Source organism: Orycteropus afer, unplaced genomic scaffold (assembly GCF_000298275.1).
Source record: "Orycteropus afer afer isolate SDZICR_OR568_19922 unplaced genomic scaffold, OryAfe1.0 scaffold00190, whole genome shotgun sequence".
Classification (NCBI taxonomy): domain Eukaryota; kingdom Metazoa; phylum Chordata; class Mammalia; order Tubulidentata; family Orycteropodidae; genus Orycteropus; species Orycteropus afer.
The window spans coordinates 4,324,023-4,342,621 of NW_006921777.1; the positions used below are offsets into that span (position 1 = coordinate 4,324,023).

Sequence of the window (18,599 nt, forward strand, 5' to 3'; positions counted from 1 at the left end):
ACTGACAAGTGGAGCAAAGTTGTTGTTGTTGTTTATGTGCTGTCGAGTCGGACCCGACTCAAAGCGACCCCTTCTTGGGTTTCTGAGGTGGTATCACTATGGAAGTAGATGGCCCAACCTTCCTTCTGAGTAGTGGCTGGTGGGTTTGAACTGCCGGCCTCCTGGTTAGCAGTCAACTAAATGAATAAATAGTAATGAGATTTTTATAAAAGTGCCTTAGGCATTACGCTATCAGAGCTCCTTGGAGTAAAGTTAGCATTCCTAAATTTTAGGTCCATGAACAAAATAAATATTGTTGTTTTAAGTCAGTAAGTTTTGGGGAAATTTGTTATGCAGCAGTAGATAACTAGAATTATATACACCTCCTCCTCACATATCAACTATCTCATTATCTGTCATTTTACATTCATGACACTAGTAAATCTACCTACTTTGTGCATTAACAATGTATGTCTGACAGTGGTTAACAGTCAGCTTGGCTGGGCTGTGGTTCTCAGGGGTTTGGCAGTCATGATGATGTAGTCATGCTGCATGTTCACATAATGCTGATTTTCACACAACAGCCTCACCTTTAGAAACTAATGTCAGTGAGTATGTTCCTTACACAAAGCCAATTTCCCACACCAACCATGTTTCCCAAACTCTTTTGGAGATGATACTGGATATGCTAGAGGAATATGTTCTAAATGTGGTTGCCAGGTGCTTGGAAAGTTTGAGAATTCTGTCTAGTAAAATGAACGATTAAGACAGACGAATACCCATTCATAATTAAGGTCATTCTTTAGTCAGGAACCACTCCAAAACTTCAGGTGGTTCTAGGAATAAAAAAGGGAATTTGACTTTGGGCAGGAATCACTTTGGTCATTTGGATATAAATCAAGTCAGTATCCAAATGAAGTATTAAAGTGCTGCATGGTCAAACATATATTAACCTTTAAAACTACCCATTTGTAACATTTCTAGCCCATCACAGTGGTGTGGGATATTTATGGAAGATTGCTGACAACTCTAGTTCCAAAAAGGTCTTCATGATCAAATAAGTTTAGGACTACTGCAGTTATAGATCTATATATATGTGCATATCCTCGAAGATACAAAGAGCACATTACCATATGTTGAAGTTTTTGAAACAGATGGTATGATTGAGAAATCTGCATGAAAATGAAACAAGCCTTAACCTGAATTAGTTGTCCATGGAACTAACAACACTGTTTGGAAAATCTTGGTATGAACCAGTGGTTCTCACATTTTTTTGTCTTGGGACCCCTTTGCATTTTTAAATTAGTTATCAGTTATTTCATATTAGAAACTAGAAATAATATTTTAAAAAAATGTATTCAGACTTCCATTTATAGCCAAGATGGAATAAGAAGAGGTGCTACATTTACCTTCTCACTTGAAACAACAACAACAAAAAAAAACATAAGGCAACAAAGGACCATTATGGCGAAAAAAATAACATTTGTCTTATGATTACTACAACTTAACTGTTCTGAGGGACTATCTGGGACATACTGCAAAAAGAAATCAGGTGAGCCTGTCAGCCTCCCTGAGTTGAGACAGAGCTGAGTTCAGGGGGACCAAGGTAGATGGAGTTAAGAGGAATGGAGACCAGAGTTACACAGAACAGAAATGTGTCCCAATTCCAGCCTTGTGAATCTTCATCTGGGTTCTGATAGCACATGTATGTGAAGTAATTACCAAAGGCCAGGGAACCACCTAAAAATCCTAGAGGTAATTGACTGGTGCTCACATGGAGCCTAAAATAGTGTCTGTTCCCACCAGCTATAGCATGAGGGAGACCTCATCACCCTATACTGAGCACTGCTCTGGTCCTGCCTAAAAATCTTAAAAGACCTAAAAGCACTGAAGCTGCCAAGCAACAAAGCTTGAGAATTTTTATAGGAATATAAAAATATCCAGCACCCAATAAGGTAAAATTCATAGTGTCTGGCATTCAGTAAAAATTTACCACACATGCAAGGTAGCAGGAAAATACCACTATAATGAGGGGTAAAAATCAATCAAAAGCAACCCAGAACAGATTTAGATACTAATAGCAAACAAAGGATACTGAAGTTAGTTTGAATATAGTGCCTATGTTTAAAAAGTTGACCAGGGACATGAAGATATGCACAGTAGATGAAAATTCAATATATGAGATGAAAAATATACTTGAGTCCTTTTGACTCAGCAACCCCTCCTTGGGTTTCCGAGGTGGTATCTCTATGGAAGTAGATTGTCCAGTCTTCCTTCCGAGGAGTGGCTGGTGGCTGGTGGGTTTGAACTGCCAGTTTTCTGGATAGCAGTCAAATGGCTTAGGCACTATGCCACCAGAGCTCCTGGAAATATACTAGATGGTATTAATAGCAAACTAGACATTGCGGAAGAAAATATTAGTGAACTCAAAAGACATGGGAACTATCCCAAATAAACAGGAAAAAGGAAGGAATAAAAAAAAAAAAAACAGCATCAGTGAACAGTCGGACAGACTCAAGTGTATAATTGGAGTCCCTGAGAGGAAAAATAAGTGAGGAAATAATGACTGAAATTTTTCAAATTTAATGAAAACTAAGCTTACAGATCCAAGTTCAATGAACAAAAAGCCCAAAAACCAAACTACTTGAAGGCATACCATAAATAAGCTTAGAACAAGTGATTAAGAGAAAATCTCAAAATAGCCAGAGAAAAGACATGTACTGAGGAACAAATTTAAGACGACAGCAGTTTTCCTGTTAGAAACAATGAAAGTAAGATGACAGTGGAGCAACTTGTTTAAAATACTAAAAAAAAAAAAAAAAAAAAACCCACTGCCATCGAGTTGATTCTGACTCATCGTGACCTCCATTGGGTTTCCAAGGCAGTAAATATTTACAGAAGTAGATTGCCCTGTCTTCCTTGGGCAGAGTAGCTGGTGGGTTTGAACTGCCAACCCTCTTATTAGCAGTCAAATGCCTTAGGCACTGGACCACCAAAGAAAAAAGTGTCAAATTAGAATTTCATAACCAACTAAAATATCTTTCAAAAAATCCTTTCAGATACAGAAAGATGAAACAATACATCACCAGCAAACTCAGGTATTTAGCTTCCAAATAAAGGAGTAACATTAAAATGAGGGGAGGGGGGGAAGGAAGAGGAGGGGTTAGATTTAGTTGGAAAGTCTCTGGCTTTTCTTACTAGAGAAGTTGCAAAGTATTTACTGCTAATCCTCATTGGAAACCAAGGCCAATCAGTTGGATGGTGCACCATCTAACCTGATAATAGACTCTACCATAAAAGTGATTCTATTGCCAACAAAGGTATGAAGTTCTCACTTTTTACGAGTCTTGTCATCCATTTAATAGTGATTTGGGAATTAATGTTATTTTGAGACCCAGCTGGAAACTGTCTATCACATGGCTTCTGCACTAAGTATTCAACCCCCCTTTTTCCTAATAGGTATATTATGTAAATCATTTTGTGTAAATACTTTTATAAAAATCTCATTACTATTTACTCTTTAAAGGAGCATCTGCCTTTCTTTTTGCCATATATTTAATTATCCTATAGAATGCTGATGAGATTCATGTAAAATAAACAAATATAATTTTTAAAACTCATGCATAAAAACAGGCTATTATGGCATCTTTCACAAGAAGTTCTAGCAGATTCCTTGCTATTTGCTGGCTACCCCCTAACTATGGGATAATGTTTCTCTACTACCTCTTCCAGAAATACACATATACAGTACATTCTTAAAATTTAGCATCTTGTTCTTGGAAATTAATAGAAATAGCAACAGTGACTTTTTCTGATAATTTGAATGGAAACAGGTCCTCTGAGTACTAAAAACATTACTGTTTATTAAAAATGTTTGCCAATATTTTATTAAAACTTAACTGAGCAAAACACAGTCCTGAACTGGCTAGAGTTTTCTGAAAGTCTCACCTGCTTTCCTTGGATTTGTGACTTAACAGACTTTGATCAAGCGTGATTCTGAATAGGTTTACTTGGAATTAACAGATTTCTCTATTTTAAAAGTCACATGAAATATTTTCCTACAAAAAGCTAAGATTTCCTATCCTGGTACATGCCACTTATTTCTAATTCTCTCTATAAACTCTTAGAACCAGACATCCACATTATAGGTCCATCTACCAATTTGGGAAGGGTTGGGTGATCTAGATAAGTACATAAAGTAGGGGAGAAAGAACTTCAAAAAGCCCAGCTGCTGTCTCGTCCATTCCACTCAGGACACCCTCATGCCTATCAGAACAGAGCTGGACCCACAGGGCTGTCAACGGCTTTCACCAAAGTAGACTGCTAGGCCTGTCTTCTGCGGTGCCTCTGAGCAGACTCAAACTACTAGCCCTCAGTTAGCAACTGAGGATATGAACTGCGTCACCCAGAGACCCCAGAAAGTAATTAAATTTTCAATTCCAGTTGAAATTAAACCTGATGCCTCATGGTAGAGTTTACTGTATTTTATATAATTGTTCCAAAAAGTTGTTAAGTGAGCTCTAGCCACTTCTAGAGCATTACTTTCAACATTATAAAGTAATTATGAATTGAGTATTAGTTCAATCTGTATTTTTGTTTAATACCCTAGGGCTCTCAAACCATTAACCACCATGTGACTAACAGGGAAAGATTCCTTCGTCATTTTAGCTTTTCTAACTCCCATATTAAAAAGCTGTTATGTAGACCTTCTCAAGTAAATGAGATCAATATTTGATAGGTTTTATTTTGCTATTATGGCTTTAGACACACTTAAATTTAACATTTGGAGATTCATTCAGTCCCTGCAGATTCCAAATAACTTAATGTAATCCAAAATTCTTCACTGTTATATTCATAAAAGCATCACACACACACACACACACACATCCCACCATTTATTTTGGCCAGTTTCTGCAGTCTCATGCCATGTGACTCCTAGTGGACCAGGTGATACATATATAATCTCATATCACAGGCTCCACTACAAATTTGTTTAATCTTCTGAAGTGAATTGTGCGACATGACAAGACAAGCACATACTTAAGAGTCAATATTTATTCTGATTAATATTTTACAAAATTTTGACAGATTTAATTTATGTAAGGAGAGCTAATTTATTAAATACTTTACAGGTTTTTCTTTCCACAGAGTAACACAGTAAGTAGTAAAATAATACTTGGCACAGTTATAAAGAAAATATAAAATAAAAATATCCATAGCTTAAGATGTAATAATGCTGTTTTACACTTACTAATATTTCAAATGAATTCCTGGGAACACAAAAAATATGAATAAAAACTCCAAGGAAGAAATTCATGTTCAGGGCTGAGAGTAAACTGCTATTTGATAAAATTGTCCAATTAAGCTGATGTGAACTATTCCCAAATGGGTCACCTTCACATACAACTTCAGAAGTGGGTTAAGTTGGTTCCATACAGAGGACCTAAAAATAATTAAACTGAAGGTACACTGCTGCATAGTTGGCTGCTGATCACCTGACCATTTCCAAGTTCTAGATTTAACTGGTACTATGAGAAGGTTAGTACTAAAGCATTCACGTTGCTAGTATTGTCCATCTAATTATACATCTAGAGGCTTTTTTTTTTTTTTTTCTATTTAACTGATGGACGTGTCATGTGCACTGAAAGGACTGTTGTACCAAAAAGAAAGAAAATGATAACAACACTCTTATCCAAACTCTGAGAAAACCACCAGTCTTTGTTCATAAAAATGTATTAGATAAAAATTACAACTGAGTTTTCATGTGAAGTGGCTCAAAATACAAAAATTAAAACAAAATTCTAGCATTGTATAAATAACTTTGAATTTAAAAATTATCTAAAATTCCCCCCAATTAGTAGTCAAAACTAGCAGAGACATTTGTAAAGGTTAACCAATTTTTTTTTACATTCTATGACAAAAATGGCACAATGCTATTGCCACCCCACACCCATCTCTTCCCTTTTCAAAAATAAAGTACATATGCCAATTTTCTAATATTAAAACACTCACATATACTAAGGGAAATCTTGTTTTGATGTGTGACTTATGGTCAAAGAAACAACTATATTAAAAAAATTATACTTGGAAATACTGAACATCAACTATATACATTTTCACTGCTCCTCTTACTAAGGCAAGGGGCGGGTTATACCACTAGATTGCTTTAATACCTGTAATCTGCATTTTACAGGAAATACTAATTTTACCAAGCATCAGACATGCAGTGAACTTGCAGGGTATAATGCCTATTAACAGCAATACTGAACATCACTAGAAGCTCATTAGTTATCTCCCTTTTCTTTTTGGTTGGGTAAAATGAAATGAGCAGCTTTAAATACACTAACACAGACACAAAGAGAAAACTATTTGATAAATTATTTATGTACAGATACACATTCTTTACACTGGTCTAGGATCTGTCATCAGTCTGGCTGCGCTCCCACCCACCCTGTTCCCTCTCTCAGGTTTCCCACAGGTTGCTCGAACCACAGTTTGCTACAGCACTTAGGAGGACTAAACCAAGTCTCTTTCTGTAAACAGTATTTATGAAGCAAGTGATAAGCAGTTCATTATGAGGCTATGGAAATGCTGCCAACAAAAATTGATCAGTGCATCACGTTTACAATAAGAAAATTTGAATTTTTTTCAGACAGCTTTAACAAATTTCAGAACATTTAATATTGGGAAAATTAAAATAATCTTGGGAATTAAATTCTACTTTTTGATAGGTCATTTCTGAAAAACCAGAATATACTATTAGTTTTTCTTTTATTCACATGTGTTATGTACAGAGATCATGCTCCATCTTTAGCGAAAACTCCCACTATTTTGCCTACAGTTTATTTTGCATCTCAAATTAAAAATCCACTTATTTCTATTACTGAATTTTGCATTAACTTATTCTGCCTTTTCTTGAAAATACCTCAACTCTTTCAAAAACTGAACTGTTTGCACACTGAAGTTCTAATTTATGCTCACTGGATAGTGTCTGCTAGTATACATTCTATGAAGTGTATCATGCACTTAGTAGGGCTTTTAAGTTTGAACAAAGTAACGTGACTTACTCTACTCATGCAAGTGTTTTATTATCAGACCATAAAACCTCAGAGCAAGGTTACTACAAATTATTTCACTGAACTAGAAATGTATCAGCAAGGCAACAGCTGACTCAAGTAAAATATCGTTAGCACATTTTTTTGTGAACATTATTTTCTTATGCCTTTGAAGACACATTACAATAAGTCCCTAATACAACCACATGATTTTTATCACAGTATTTACATGTACATTCTAAAATGTACACAATATTAATCTGAATCAATTTAAGACAACTTTCCTGGAATTAAATCCAACGTTATTGGTAGACTGCATCATAAACTTTAGCCAATACCATAAATTTAATTTTAACGACAACTGAACATTTCTAATCCATATATCATGTCTGACAACAGAATAAGTTTACTCTTTTGTCATGAAAAGTGTTAGAATAAAACCAAAAAGTTGAGTAGACTTTGAATTCCTATACGAAGAACCATTAAACTCATTTTTATGATCTTTCTTCTTCCCAGAAGTGGCAGTGTGTTCTGTCCATGTTACCTTTTATTAATAAAAGTGTTTGGGGGAAAAAAAACTGTAAAATTCATTGTTAGCCCTACACATAGCATGCTATTGTTCAAAGCATGTGGATTCGAGTGTGAGAGAGACAGGGACAGACACAGTTTTCAGGCACCACTCAGCAATATGCTTCATAAGATGAAGACGGTGCTACACAAGCTGGTACCCAGATCCTGATATTTGGTCATATTCTATCGTATACTGCCTGGTCCAGTCCACGATAACGGGACGAAAGAGGCCACAGCATCGAAATTCAAAGAAGTCTATAATATTTCTTATACATCCATGGCTAGAAACAAAAGAAAACAAAGTTGATTAGAACAAAGATTGAATATAAGAATTCAATATAATTTTGTTGTTAAATATATTTTTTTCTAAACTTAAAAACAGATTACTTGCCAGCAAGAACCAATTTATTCCTCTTCTATCAATCTATAGATCTATTTACCTAATGAATTCAATGTTTCTCTACAACTCTGCTAACATTGATTTTTATTTTTCTCTTGCTAATTTAGTGGATTATACAATGGTATTTTAAATTTATTCAAACTGCATTTTTTCCATTCCTTTATCATATGCAATTTTTGATAAAAAATTTTTTCTAGATAAGTTGGTCTTTGGCAAGGAGAAACACCATCTCCAAAACTGAGAAAGTGAAAGAAAAATAATTACAAGTAATATGGATTTGGCAATAGACCGAAACAATTAAAAAAAAATAAAAGGTCAAGGAATTTTATGACTTCAAAAACACCTTTGGGAAAGCAGTGAATTTTACACCTTATGCAATAAGTGTACTTAATGGCTGAATTCTCAAAACCACCAAATCGACTCTCTTATGTTTGTTTTATTTAAAGGTTTGCTTGCTTTCCAGAAGCATGTAAGAATTAATAGCAATGCAAAAGCATTAAGATAACAGGCAAATAATAACTAGAGTAAAACTCAAAGTGTTATATACTTCATATAGTAAGGAAATTGTTTCTAAACATCAAACTGAATATAAACTAGGAAAAAAAAACATATATACACACACACAGTAAACTGATCAATACTACCTCTGGAAGCAATCTTACAGTTAAATAGGATTTATAGGCTACTTCACATATTGCTAAGAGCTCTGGTGTTGTGGTGGTTAAAGCATTGGGCTGCTAACCAAAAGGTAGACAGTTCAAACCCACCAGCCGCTCAGTGGGAGAAAGATGAGGCAGTCTGCTTCCATAAAGATTTACAGCCTTGGAAACCCTGTGGGGCAATTCTCTGTCCCATAGGGTTGCCATGACTCAGAACTGACTTGATGGCAGTGGGTTTGGCTTTCTTTTCGATTTAAATATTGCTAAGTCAAAGAAATAATTGCTCGTTTCATAGTCTGTTGCCATACCTAAAGGAAATATTTTTCTTTGATGTATTCATTAGACATTTACTGAATTCAATTAGTAAGAAAATTGATACAGCAAGAGAATATATTAAAATGTGTACATACTTGAATGGGCTTTCAATAGATGTTGTTGTGACTTTAAAGTGCTTGTATCTTCTGGCATTCATTCTTTCATTTGTGGTAATACCTAAACATGATATCTAATAGGCAAAAGAAAGCAAACCCATTACTCTCTCTGAATATTTAATATTAAAAAAAGTTTATTCTCAAGAGGACTGGCAAGGAGGAGAAAAATGAAGGAAATCTGTTTTTTGGCTTTTCATTAGGAGATTATAATATTTTCACTGTGTCAAGTAGTTGGCTAAATGAGAAAAATATTTTAAAACAGGTTACTTGACATTTTTTTTGCCTATGGAAATACGCACACTATGCACAGAGATAATCTCTCTGTTAGCCTTCTTAAGAATGAGATTTTTTACAAACTCTAATTGTTAAAAAATTAAATAAACATTGGTAACAGTGGATAATCAAATGATACCATTAAAATAAAAACAAAATGAATGGCATATCTAAGCTTACTATTTTATCAAAGTGGATAAAATAATTGAGCTAGAAACTGCAGAAATATAAAGCTCTGTCTTGAAAGTAATACTGAATGTTCAAAGTTCTTAATATAAATTTAAGATTCAACTATTGGTGTCTACTTGTCTGGAGCAAAAGAGAATGAAGGAAAACAAAGATTCAAAGACACTCCTCCACAGGACTAATAGCCCATGCAAAGGATGGCCTTTTTTCTAACATGAGACCAGAAGAACAGAGGTGCTCAGCTATCACTACAGACTGTTCTGACCAGGGACACAGCAGAAGGTCCCAAATAGAATGGGAGACAAATGCATAACAAAATACCCTTTGACTTGGCACTGAAGCTACTCATGAAGATCACCTTTCAGCCAAATAATAGACAGGCTTTATAAAATAACCATTATCATTCATGAATAATGTGGTCCCTTAAACAATAAGCTATGAGACCAAATGATCAACATTTATCCAGAAGTAAAGATAAGATGGCAAGCAGGGGGAGGGAAGCTAAATTAATGAAAACAGAACAAACAGAAATGGACATAATTAATATGCTGACACATTGTGAAAGCTGTAAGCAACGCCACGTGACAATTTGTAGAAAAATTGTTAAATGGGAACCTCACTTGCTATGTAAACTATCAACTAAAATACAATTAAAAATATATATATATATTTTAAATTCTTAATATGAGAAAAGGAAGGAGAAGAGAGAAGTAGAAAGATAAGGCAAACTCAAAGATAAAATGAATCCTTGGAAAGCTGGAGTGGTTCAAAAACAAATACATTAGTATCCTTTAAGCAAAGAGTGAACTTTTATGAGAGTTTTCAGTTAGCACACTAAGGAACAAATAATGTACATACCTGGTACATCTGACACATGAGTAGTACAGCCACCCACATGAAATGAAAAACACTATTCAGAAACATCCAAAACATCCAAGGTGAACATGTGGCAATCTGAGTAATATATGTCCAAAATCCATCCTTGGTATAAGTGGTCTCACAGTGGAGTCCCCAATCTAAAACCAGAACAGAAGTACTCATATGTACTTAATCATTCAAGCATCTAATGTATGCATTTGTACTCAGCACCATTTAGAAAACATGATCAAAGAGTCTATATTTACTTAATAATTTTCAATAGCAACTGTTTCCTATGCTCTTAAAAAACTGATATAAAAAAATATCAAAGACAAATGGAAAAGCAGTTACCAATCTTAAAAAAATACTTTATCCTAACAAAGTTTATATTTAATTGGTAATGTATACATAAAATACCTAGAAGAACATTTTCTTTATACAAAAATAATATACAGATAAATGAGACTTAAAAAAAGGGGGGGGTACATAACATAACAGGATCACCCTGGAGTGTAAGCCTTTTCTCCTGCTCTAAGAGCTACTGCCATAAAAAACGACTGTTACTGGCAGGAATGTGTTCTCTCACAGGTGTACTGGGCCAGAAATCAGGTCAAGACCTTTGACCAAATCTTTCTGTTAATTTCTTTTTGCAGAGGCAGCCTCCTTTTATTCACTAAGGCATGACAAAGATTAATCTTAATATGTGGGGGCAGAAGAACTAGGAAAGCATCTGCCCAAGATCTTGTTTTTAAGCCAGGATATAATACATGTCTAAGATAAGTGCCACCAACCCTTGAAGCATATCTTCATTTAAACTCATCAAATTTCCTTTTCAGTGCAATAAAAAGCCATCATTTCCTCTAAGGTACTAACTTTATATGGCTGAATAAAAAAAACTTACTCTTAACAGAATAACTTCTAAGAGTTGATTCTGACTCATAGCAACCCCCACTGGGTTTCCAATGCTGTAAATCTTTATGAAGTAGATTGTCTCATCTTCTTCCTGTGGAGCAGCTGGTGGGTTTGAACTGCCAACCTTCTGTTTAGCAGCCAAATGCCTTACCCACTAGATCACCAGAGCTCTTTATTAATATTCTTAATAGGCAATATTACTTTACTTTTCAAAATAGTTCAAGCTCTGTGCAAACTTAACTTCAAGTATATTTTCCCAACTATTTGGTAAAATGAACTAGAAAAATCACATATTATAGAAACTACTAGAGGAAAGCAAGCACATGATGTGAAAAATGTTGGTGTATTTTCCCCAGAAGCTTTTCAAAGCCTATTAAGCCAGCACAGGTTTCAGTGAACAAGCATTAAAAAAAAAGTGGTTAGCCAATAATTCTATCTGCTTATACTGTATGTTGAACATAATTTGATAATATGAAAATTGTTTTTATAGCTATTTCTCTCTTTTATACTTAATTGTAGTAAGGTGCCCCAAACAATAATTTTCAGTTAAAAAACTTTTGTCATTATTGTAATATGCTAATAAGGGAAGTATAATCTGATTATGCAATGTTTTAGTAAGGCAAAAAACTAATTGTACTCACAAGAAATACAACCATAAATCATCCAGCAGATCATAAAAAGCAAGAAGAATAGGTAGCCCATAAAGTATCTATGGTTGCCTGCACCTAAAGAACAACACAGAGCAATGTTTTTCAGCTAAGAAAAAACAACTGGTAATACACCTTTGGGGGTATGTCATGAAAGGTGTGATATAACTTAGACAATAATCACACACATTAATTATTTTATAGGATGTTTTCTAAGAAAACAAGTGTTTAAATAAAAGTCTTAAAATAAAAATGCTTATAAATATACATTAAGATGTGATGACTGTAATGATGTTCATTCTGAAGACAAGAATCCTAATGAACCTAATAAACCACAATTCTAAAGCTTTAAATCCTATTCTTTGTTTTCTGAGGTTTAAAATGACTGCTTTACCCTTACCTTCATTAATTCTTAACCCCAATTTTCCAAAGGCTTCTAACAGGGCCACACAATCCCTGTCATGTTTCCCTCCTGTCACCTTATAAAATCACCAGGGTCATCTCTCAGACCACTGAGTCCATCTTATCAGACTGTACGTTCCACAGCACTGAGGTATGTAGATTTCTTAGCTTTCATTCTTCTCTGCCTCTACAAAACTTCTTTTCAGATATTTTGTTCTATTTCTTTTATTTAGAATGTAACAATTTCACTTCTTACTGATTTCACTGTTAACCAATGGAGAAAATATGAAAGACTAGGCACTGTTGTTGTTGTTATGTGCCGTTGAGTCAAACCCGACTCATAGCGACCCCTCCTTGGGTTTCCAAGGCAGTATTCACTACAGAAGTAGGATTGCCCAACCTTCCTTCCGAGGAATGGCTGGTGGGTTTGAACCGCCAGCCCTCTGGTTAGCAGGCAAGTGTCTTAGCCACTATGCTACCAGAGCTCCCACTAGGCACTAGTGAATTGATAGATAAATGATATCAACCTTTCTAGACACTGATTTTGTAACTTTTTTCCCCACTCTCTCAACTGAAATGCTATTTGGTCAACCAGAAAAATTAAATATGAGTGAGTGGGACGAGGGGTGCAATAAAGCGCAGGAATGAACTTTTTACGTTGTACTTCATTAGTTTGTTAAAATAATTAAGTACTTTAAATGAATGATACACTTAGAAATTACTAACATAACTTACCTACACAGTTACCCACCCATGGGCAATGATGATCAAATTTTGCTATGCAGCGGTTACACACACCACAGTGTTTGGACCTCACTGGTTTCCGTATCTGTGAACAGGTATGTAAAAGGACTATGAAAGGCATAACCGAGAGAGAAAAGCTGAACATTTATTTTCTCAAAATACAATTATGCAAAAATAAACTACATTTCTTTGAATGGATTATACCAAGATTTCCAAATAAATAAAACCAAACAAAAATTACTGTTGTTTTGTTTAATGAACTTTCAACTGGCAATAATAACAACTAAAAGGATAAGTCTATTTCAGCATATAAAATCGTAAGATTGGAATAAAACTATCAATTTATAAAAATAACTAAAATCTTAAATATCAAATTGCTGTTGCTATGAATGGAACTTTATCACATATACATTTCTCACATTCCTGAAAAAGAAAACATACCACTATCCAGGCTTCTATGTGAAGATGAAGTGTGATTAATGGTCATGACACCAGTTATTCTTTAATAAAAGTGTTCCTTAGTGAAAGTCAGATTAGAAGTGAATAAAATAAGCTTTTAAATTTAAAATTTAAAAAATGTTTCCCAAATCAACAAATACAGAAAAAAGCAAAACTCTTAAGTGTACACATGTATTTATTTTAAGTGCCTCCTGAGAACCCAGATTTCCTTTAATGAAATGCATGACCACAGCTAAGAAAGTGGAAGAATATGCTTAAAAAGTTTAAGTAGTTACCATTTCTTACAGGAAACATAAAATCTATTTTCAGGTCTTGACAGGCAAGAAGAATATGTGTTTATGATGTTTTACTGTTTAACTGCCTTGAAATACTTTTTATCCTACCTTACTCTGAATCAGCCAAGTGAATATAAGAACTCACTAGTGATCTTCACAGGTCTGGTAGTCTCAACGCTGGGTATATGATAAGTTATCCACCCATGCTAGAAACAGTGTTTATAATATCCCTCGTTGATGTTTCAACTAAAGCATTGCCATTTCCTTACTAATTTGCATGAGATTATACACTATTTTGAGGTACCAAGGGAGCTCTGGTGGCGTAGTGCTTAAGGCATTTGACTGCTAACCAGAAGGCTGGCGGTTCAAACCCATCAGACACTCCTTGGAAGGAAGATTGGGCAATCTACTTCCATAGTAATACCGCCTCAAAAACCCAAGGAGGGGTTGCTATGAGTCGGATCCAACTTGATGACAGTGAGTTTTTGTTTGTTCGTTTGTTTTGAGGTACCAAAGAAAAAGCATTAGAGGATTGTGTATTTCTTATGCTAAAATTATCTATGCACCAAAGAAAAGGGTAAGTTATTCTCAGCCACAGTTAAGAGACTAAATCTATTTAGGAGAAAGCTGTAAGGACATATATATATATACTTCTATCCTTACCTGCAATCCTTAGCTACATTTCACCTTTGGGCAACAGTAGTCAATGAAATCTGAACTAAAATACTGACCAGTTAAGAAGTGATTTGGATGCAGGGTTCCTGACAGTAACAGTATCCTTGTTTCATTTATGGAATAATTCATTTTTAGGAAACTCTAGTGCAAATATGTGTTCTCAGGGTATGAAGCATCCCCACATAATGACAAATATCAATTTGAGTTACTTTATAATAGGATATGCTCTTTACAGCTTGGAATTATCTATCAAGAAAAGTACATAACTTACAATAACATATTATGTAATAAAATGTTTATGCTATTGATGACAAAAAATAGTTTTGTTCTTGTAACTTGGTATTTATTGAACAGTGAAACAATGTGCATTGACTGACTATATAAATAATCTGTTTGCCATATGGCAAGTACTTGAGCATTGTATATATGACTATGTGGAAAACAGTATTTCCACAGAAACAGTTTATAAAAACATTCTAAGCACTAAGAAAAGAATGCAAATCATGTGAATTATCTTTTGTGAAGCATTATAGATGCCTGAAAATACAAAAGAACCTAGTCAGTATCCTAAGATTATTACTGAAAGTAAGGAAATATGTATTTTGAATATTCAAAATCAAAACTGTTTAACCAAAAGTATTATGTAAAACAACTTACAGAATTTATAAAACTTTATTATTAACCAAATGTTGCTATTAATGAAGTTGCAGTGTATAACTTACAGGTATATATGAGGACTAAGTTTCTAGTATGATTTGGGGATATTTCAAATTCGATGTAGAAAAATGCTACTTACATTATGAGTCTATATATTTTATATACATATTAATTATAAAAATTAAGCAGAAAACAATCAAAGAAAGTGTTTATTCTATAGAAAATTAATGTGTTTAGTAATAAAATGAACAATGTCAAAATTACTATACCTGATTCCATGTAAAAATTTAGTTAATTGCATATACAGGTATGCGTTGCTTAACATTCACTACATGTTCTGTGAAATAGGACATTATGTGATTTGAACATTGTGGGAACACCCTGTTATATACAGTGTATGTTTCTATATATTTCATACACATGTATTAAAGTAACTCCCGCTCAAGCTTTTCTAGCTTTCCATCAGTGCCCCGAGACTTGAGTTTTGAAAACTTATACCTGCAACTGGCTGCCAGACAAAACTGGTAGCCCAGAAGGACAGAGCCTGCAGCGCAACATCTCCCAAGAAGGCACTAACCTGTGGGGCTGCTGGGCAGGGCATCCACAAGCTGCAGGAGCTGAGTTTTAGATGCCCTGGTGGTGCAAAATTGATGCAGGCCACCTCCTGGCACCATTCCTAGCAAGCCCCTCTACAACTGCCTCCCCCACGTATATATGGTCAGATGCTGCCAGAATGGACGTTACGTGGTGCATACCAGTCTATCTTTACCATGACATATTTGAAGATGACAGTTTATACTATCACTGATAAAAAACTGTGTTCAGATGCATAAATACTCTAATAAAGACAGATATTATTCAAATTGAACCAGTTGGGAGGACATGTTGTCTTAAAAGTTACAGATTCTTCTACTATGACCTTTAAAATATAAGAATATATTTTCTTAAAATGTAGTTAGGAAAACAATGTATTAGGAAATTATAATAAAACTCTAATTTTAAATACTTTATTACTTAGCTTTTAATTTACTGAATTACATTTTAGGATAGAGAAAGAGAATGAAAATTAATGTCAATGACATTAGTCCAAATCAGAAGTGTGGTCAATTCTACCAATAAGGGGGATAAACATGCTAGAGAGGAGCCACCTCTTGACTATCTCTCCTCTTGTCCCAGGGTCTACAAAGCCATGGGGGGGGCGGTGAAAATGTGCCCACCTAAGGAAACTGTTCTCCTTGTTCCCCATACCCCATACCTTCTATGCTATGCCACTGCCAGGGGGAAGAAGAGGGAGGGAAGAATAAAGAAGAAAATACTACCAAGCAGGTACTGCAGAATATACTGAGGTCCAGACTTCCTGTCTCTGCAAGTTCAACTATTGTCTGTGAATTAAAAAAATAACATTTTATTCAAAACTGAACTTTTTTTCATCTGACTATGAGCACCAACTATTGTGATTCAGTAAGAATCGAAGCAATAAGTATGATGTTCATCTTTAATTTACCAGTGTTTTCTGCTCAAAATAAGAAACAGCATCATTTGTTCACTTACTTGTGCTATTTCAATATAACACAAGAATTATATTTCTTTGATATATGAAACAGCAACCCCAAACTCAGTTACAAGTATATCGCTCTGAGAGTAAAATAAGTTACTCATCATAGGTGTTGATGATAAAGACACAAAAATAAACCTGAGTTCAATGAAGAACAGAATCCTCAGACTGGATTATAACTAAGGAAATGTGGCAAACCAATTAGCAGTAATTTCCAAAGAATAATGTAATTTAAGAGTAGCAATCTCTATGCAGCCTAGAAAAAAGGGGATTAGATTGAAGACTGTGCCAGTGTTTTAATCTACTGTGGACAGGAATAATTTATCAGGATTTGTTTTGTTTTCAGACACTGGATAAAATAGTACTCAAGGCAATCTTAACTCTAGTTCAATTCTCTACTGGTGTGACATCTTTATATCATGAATTTGATTTGCTAAGTATCTGGGTTATAGAAAACGGGTACCCTGGATCATCTATACAAACGTTTTAGTCACTAGAATGGTATATCTGTACTATCAACCAATTCGTTGGCCTTCAGGTTTATATAGTCATTCAACAAACATTTACTGAATATGTATTACTTATTGGGGTTACAGAGATGGTTAAGATACTGTATTTCCCCCTTAAAGCAACTGCAGTAGCCTCATACGCGAGAGAAGCATGAAATTATAAAATGTGATGTAAGTGTAAAGACAGACATCACAAGAGCACTACAGGTAAGCATTAAATAAGATATACAGACTCTCAGTTTAGCTTGAAATTTCTTTATATTCCAAAACATAATTACTTCCTTTGTACTAATATCTGGTATAAATTCTAATAATCTGACAGTTAAACACTGACTGTATCTTGCTACCTTTTTCTTTTGCTCTTCAGTAGCTTTAATAATTCCTGGATCTGATTTCCAAGATTTTCCAAAATTGTAGAAAAGTGCAACACTATTGGCAAGGAATGGAAGATGGATAAATAAAAAGTTGAGATGTATCTAGAGTTAAGGAATCTAAAGAAGCAATGATAAAAAGAAGTTACTATTACATACAAATTTATAACACATAAAATTATACTAAAGCTAACATCAACCAGTCAAGAAACTACAAGCTGGTTTTTCCCCATGAAAATAGGTACATTTTCCATTATGTTCATAAAAAAATGTAAAAAGTAAAAACGTGACTTTTTTAAAAAATAAACTTTAAATCATGGAGGCTTATTTAACATTTTTTAAAAGTCAGTAAATACATTAAAAATTCAGGGAATACATTATTTTTAAATGACCAATTTTATTTTGAGAAAAATAAAGGGACTTTCATGTTTACAGTCATTAACATACTTCATGTATATGCATTAAGATCTATCTATCTAGGAGCTCTGGTGACATAGCACCTAAGGCATTTGACTGCTAACCAGAAGGCTGGCGGTTCAAACCCACCAGCCACTCCTCGGAGGGAAGGTTGGGCAATCTACTTCTATAGTGATACCGCCTCGGAAACCCAAGGAGGAGTCGCTATGGGTTGGATCTGACTCAACGGCAGTGCGTTTTTTCATCTATCTATCTATCTATAGATCTATCTATCTATCTATCATGAGGAACCCGTACACAGACCAAGAGGCTGTTGTTAGAACAGAACGAGGGGACACTGCATGGTTTAAAATCAAGAAGGGAGTGTGTCAGGGTTGCATCCTTTCACCATACTTATTTAGTCTATATGCTGAGCAAATAATCTGAGAAGCTGGACTATATGAACAAAATGAGGCATCAGGATTGGAGGAAGAATCATTAACAACCAGTGATAAATTGACAACACAACTTTGCTTGCTGAAAGTGATGATGACCTAAAGTACTTACTAATGAAGATTAAAGAATA

General features: G+C 34.6%; 1 protein-coding gene across 1 annotated transcript in view; it reads right to left on the reverse strand.

Annotated features, from left to right (window-relative positions):
* Nucleotides 1-7,746: 7,746 nt before the first annotated feature.
* The window catches only part of ZDHHC17 (zinc finger DHHC-type palmitoyltransferase 17), a 189,428-nt gene continuing 178,575 nt past the window's right edge, over nt 7,747-18,599 (reverse strand). The window contains exons 14-20 of the mRNA XM_007947555.2: nt 17,594-17,718; nt 16,502-16,564; nt 13,108-13,201; nt 11,965-12,048; nt 10,412-10,569; nt 9,074-9,168; nt 7,747-7,885 (exon numbers count right to left, since the gene is read on the reverse strand). Of these exons, the coding sequence (XP_007945746.1) occupies nt 7,747-7,885; nt 9,074-9,168; nt 10,412-10,569; nt 11,965-12,048; nt 13,108-13,201; nt 16,502-16,564; nt 17,594-17,718 (758 nt within the window). The remainder of the gene's footprint in view (nt 7,886-9,073; nt 9,169-10,411; nt 10,570-11,964; nt 12,049-13,107; nt 13,202-16,501; nt 16,565-17,593; nt 17,719-18,599) is intronic.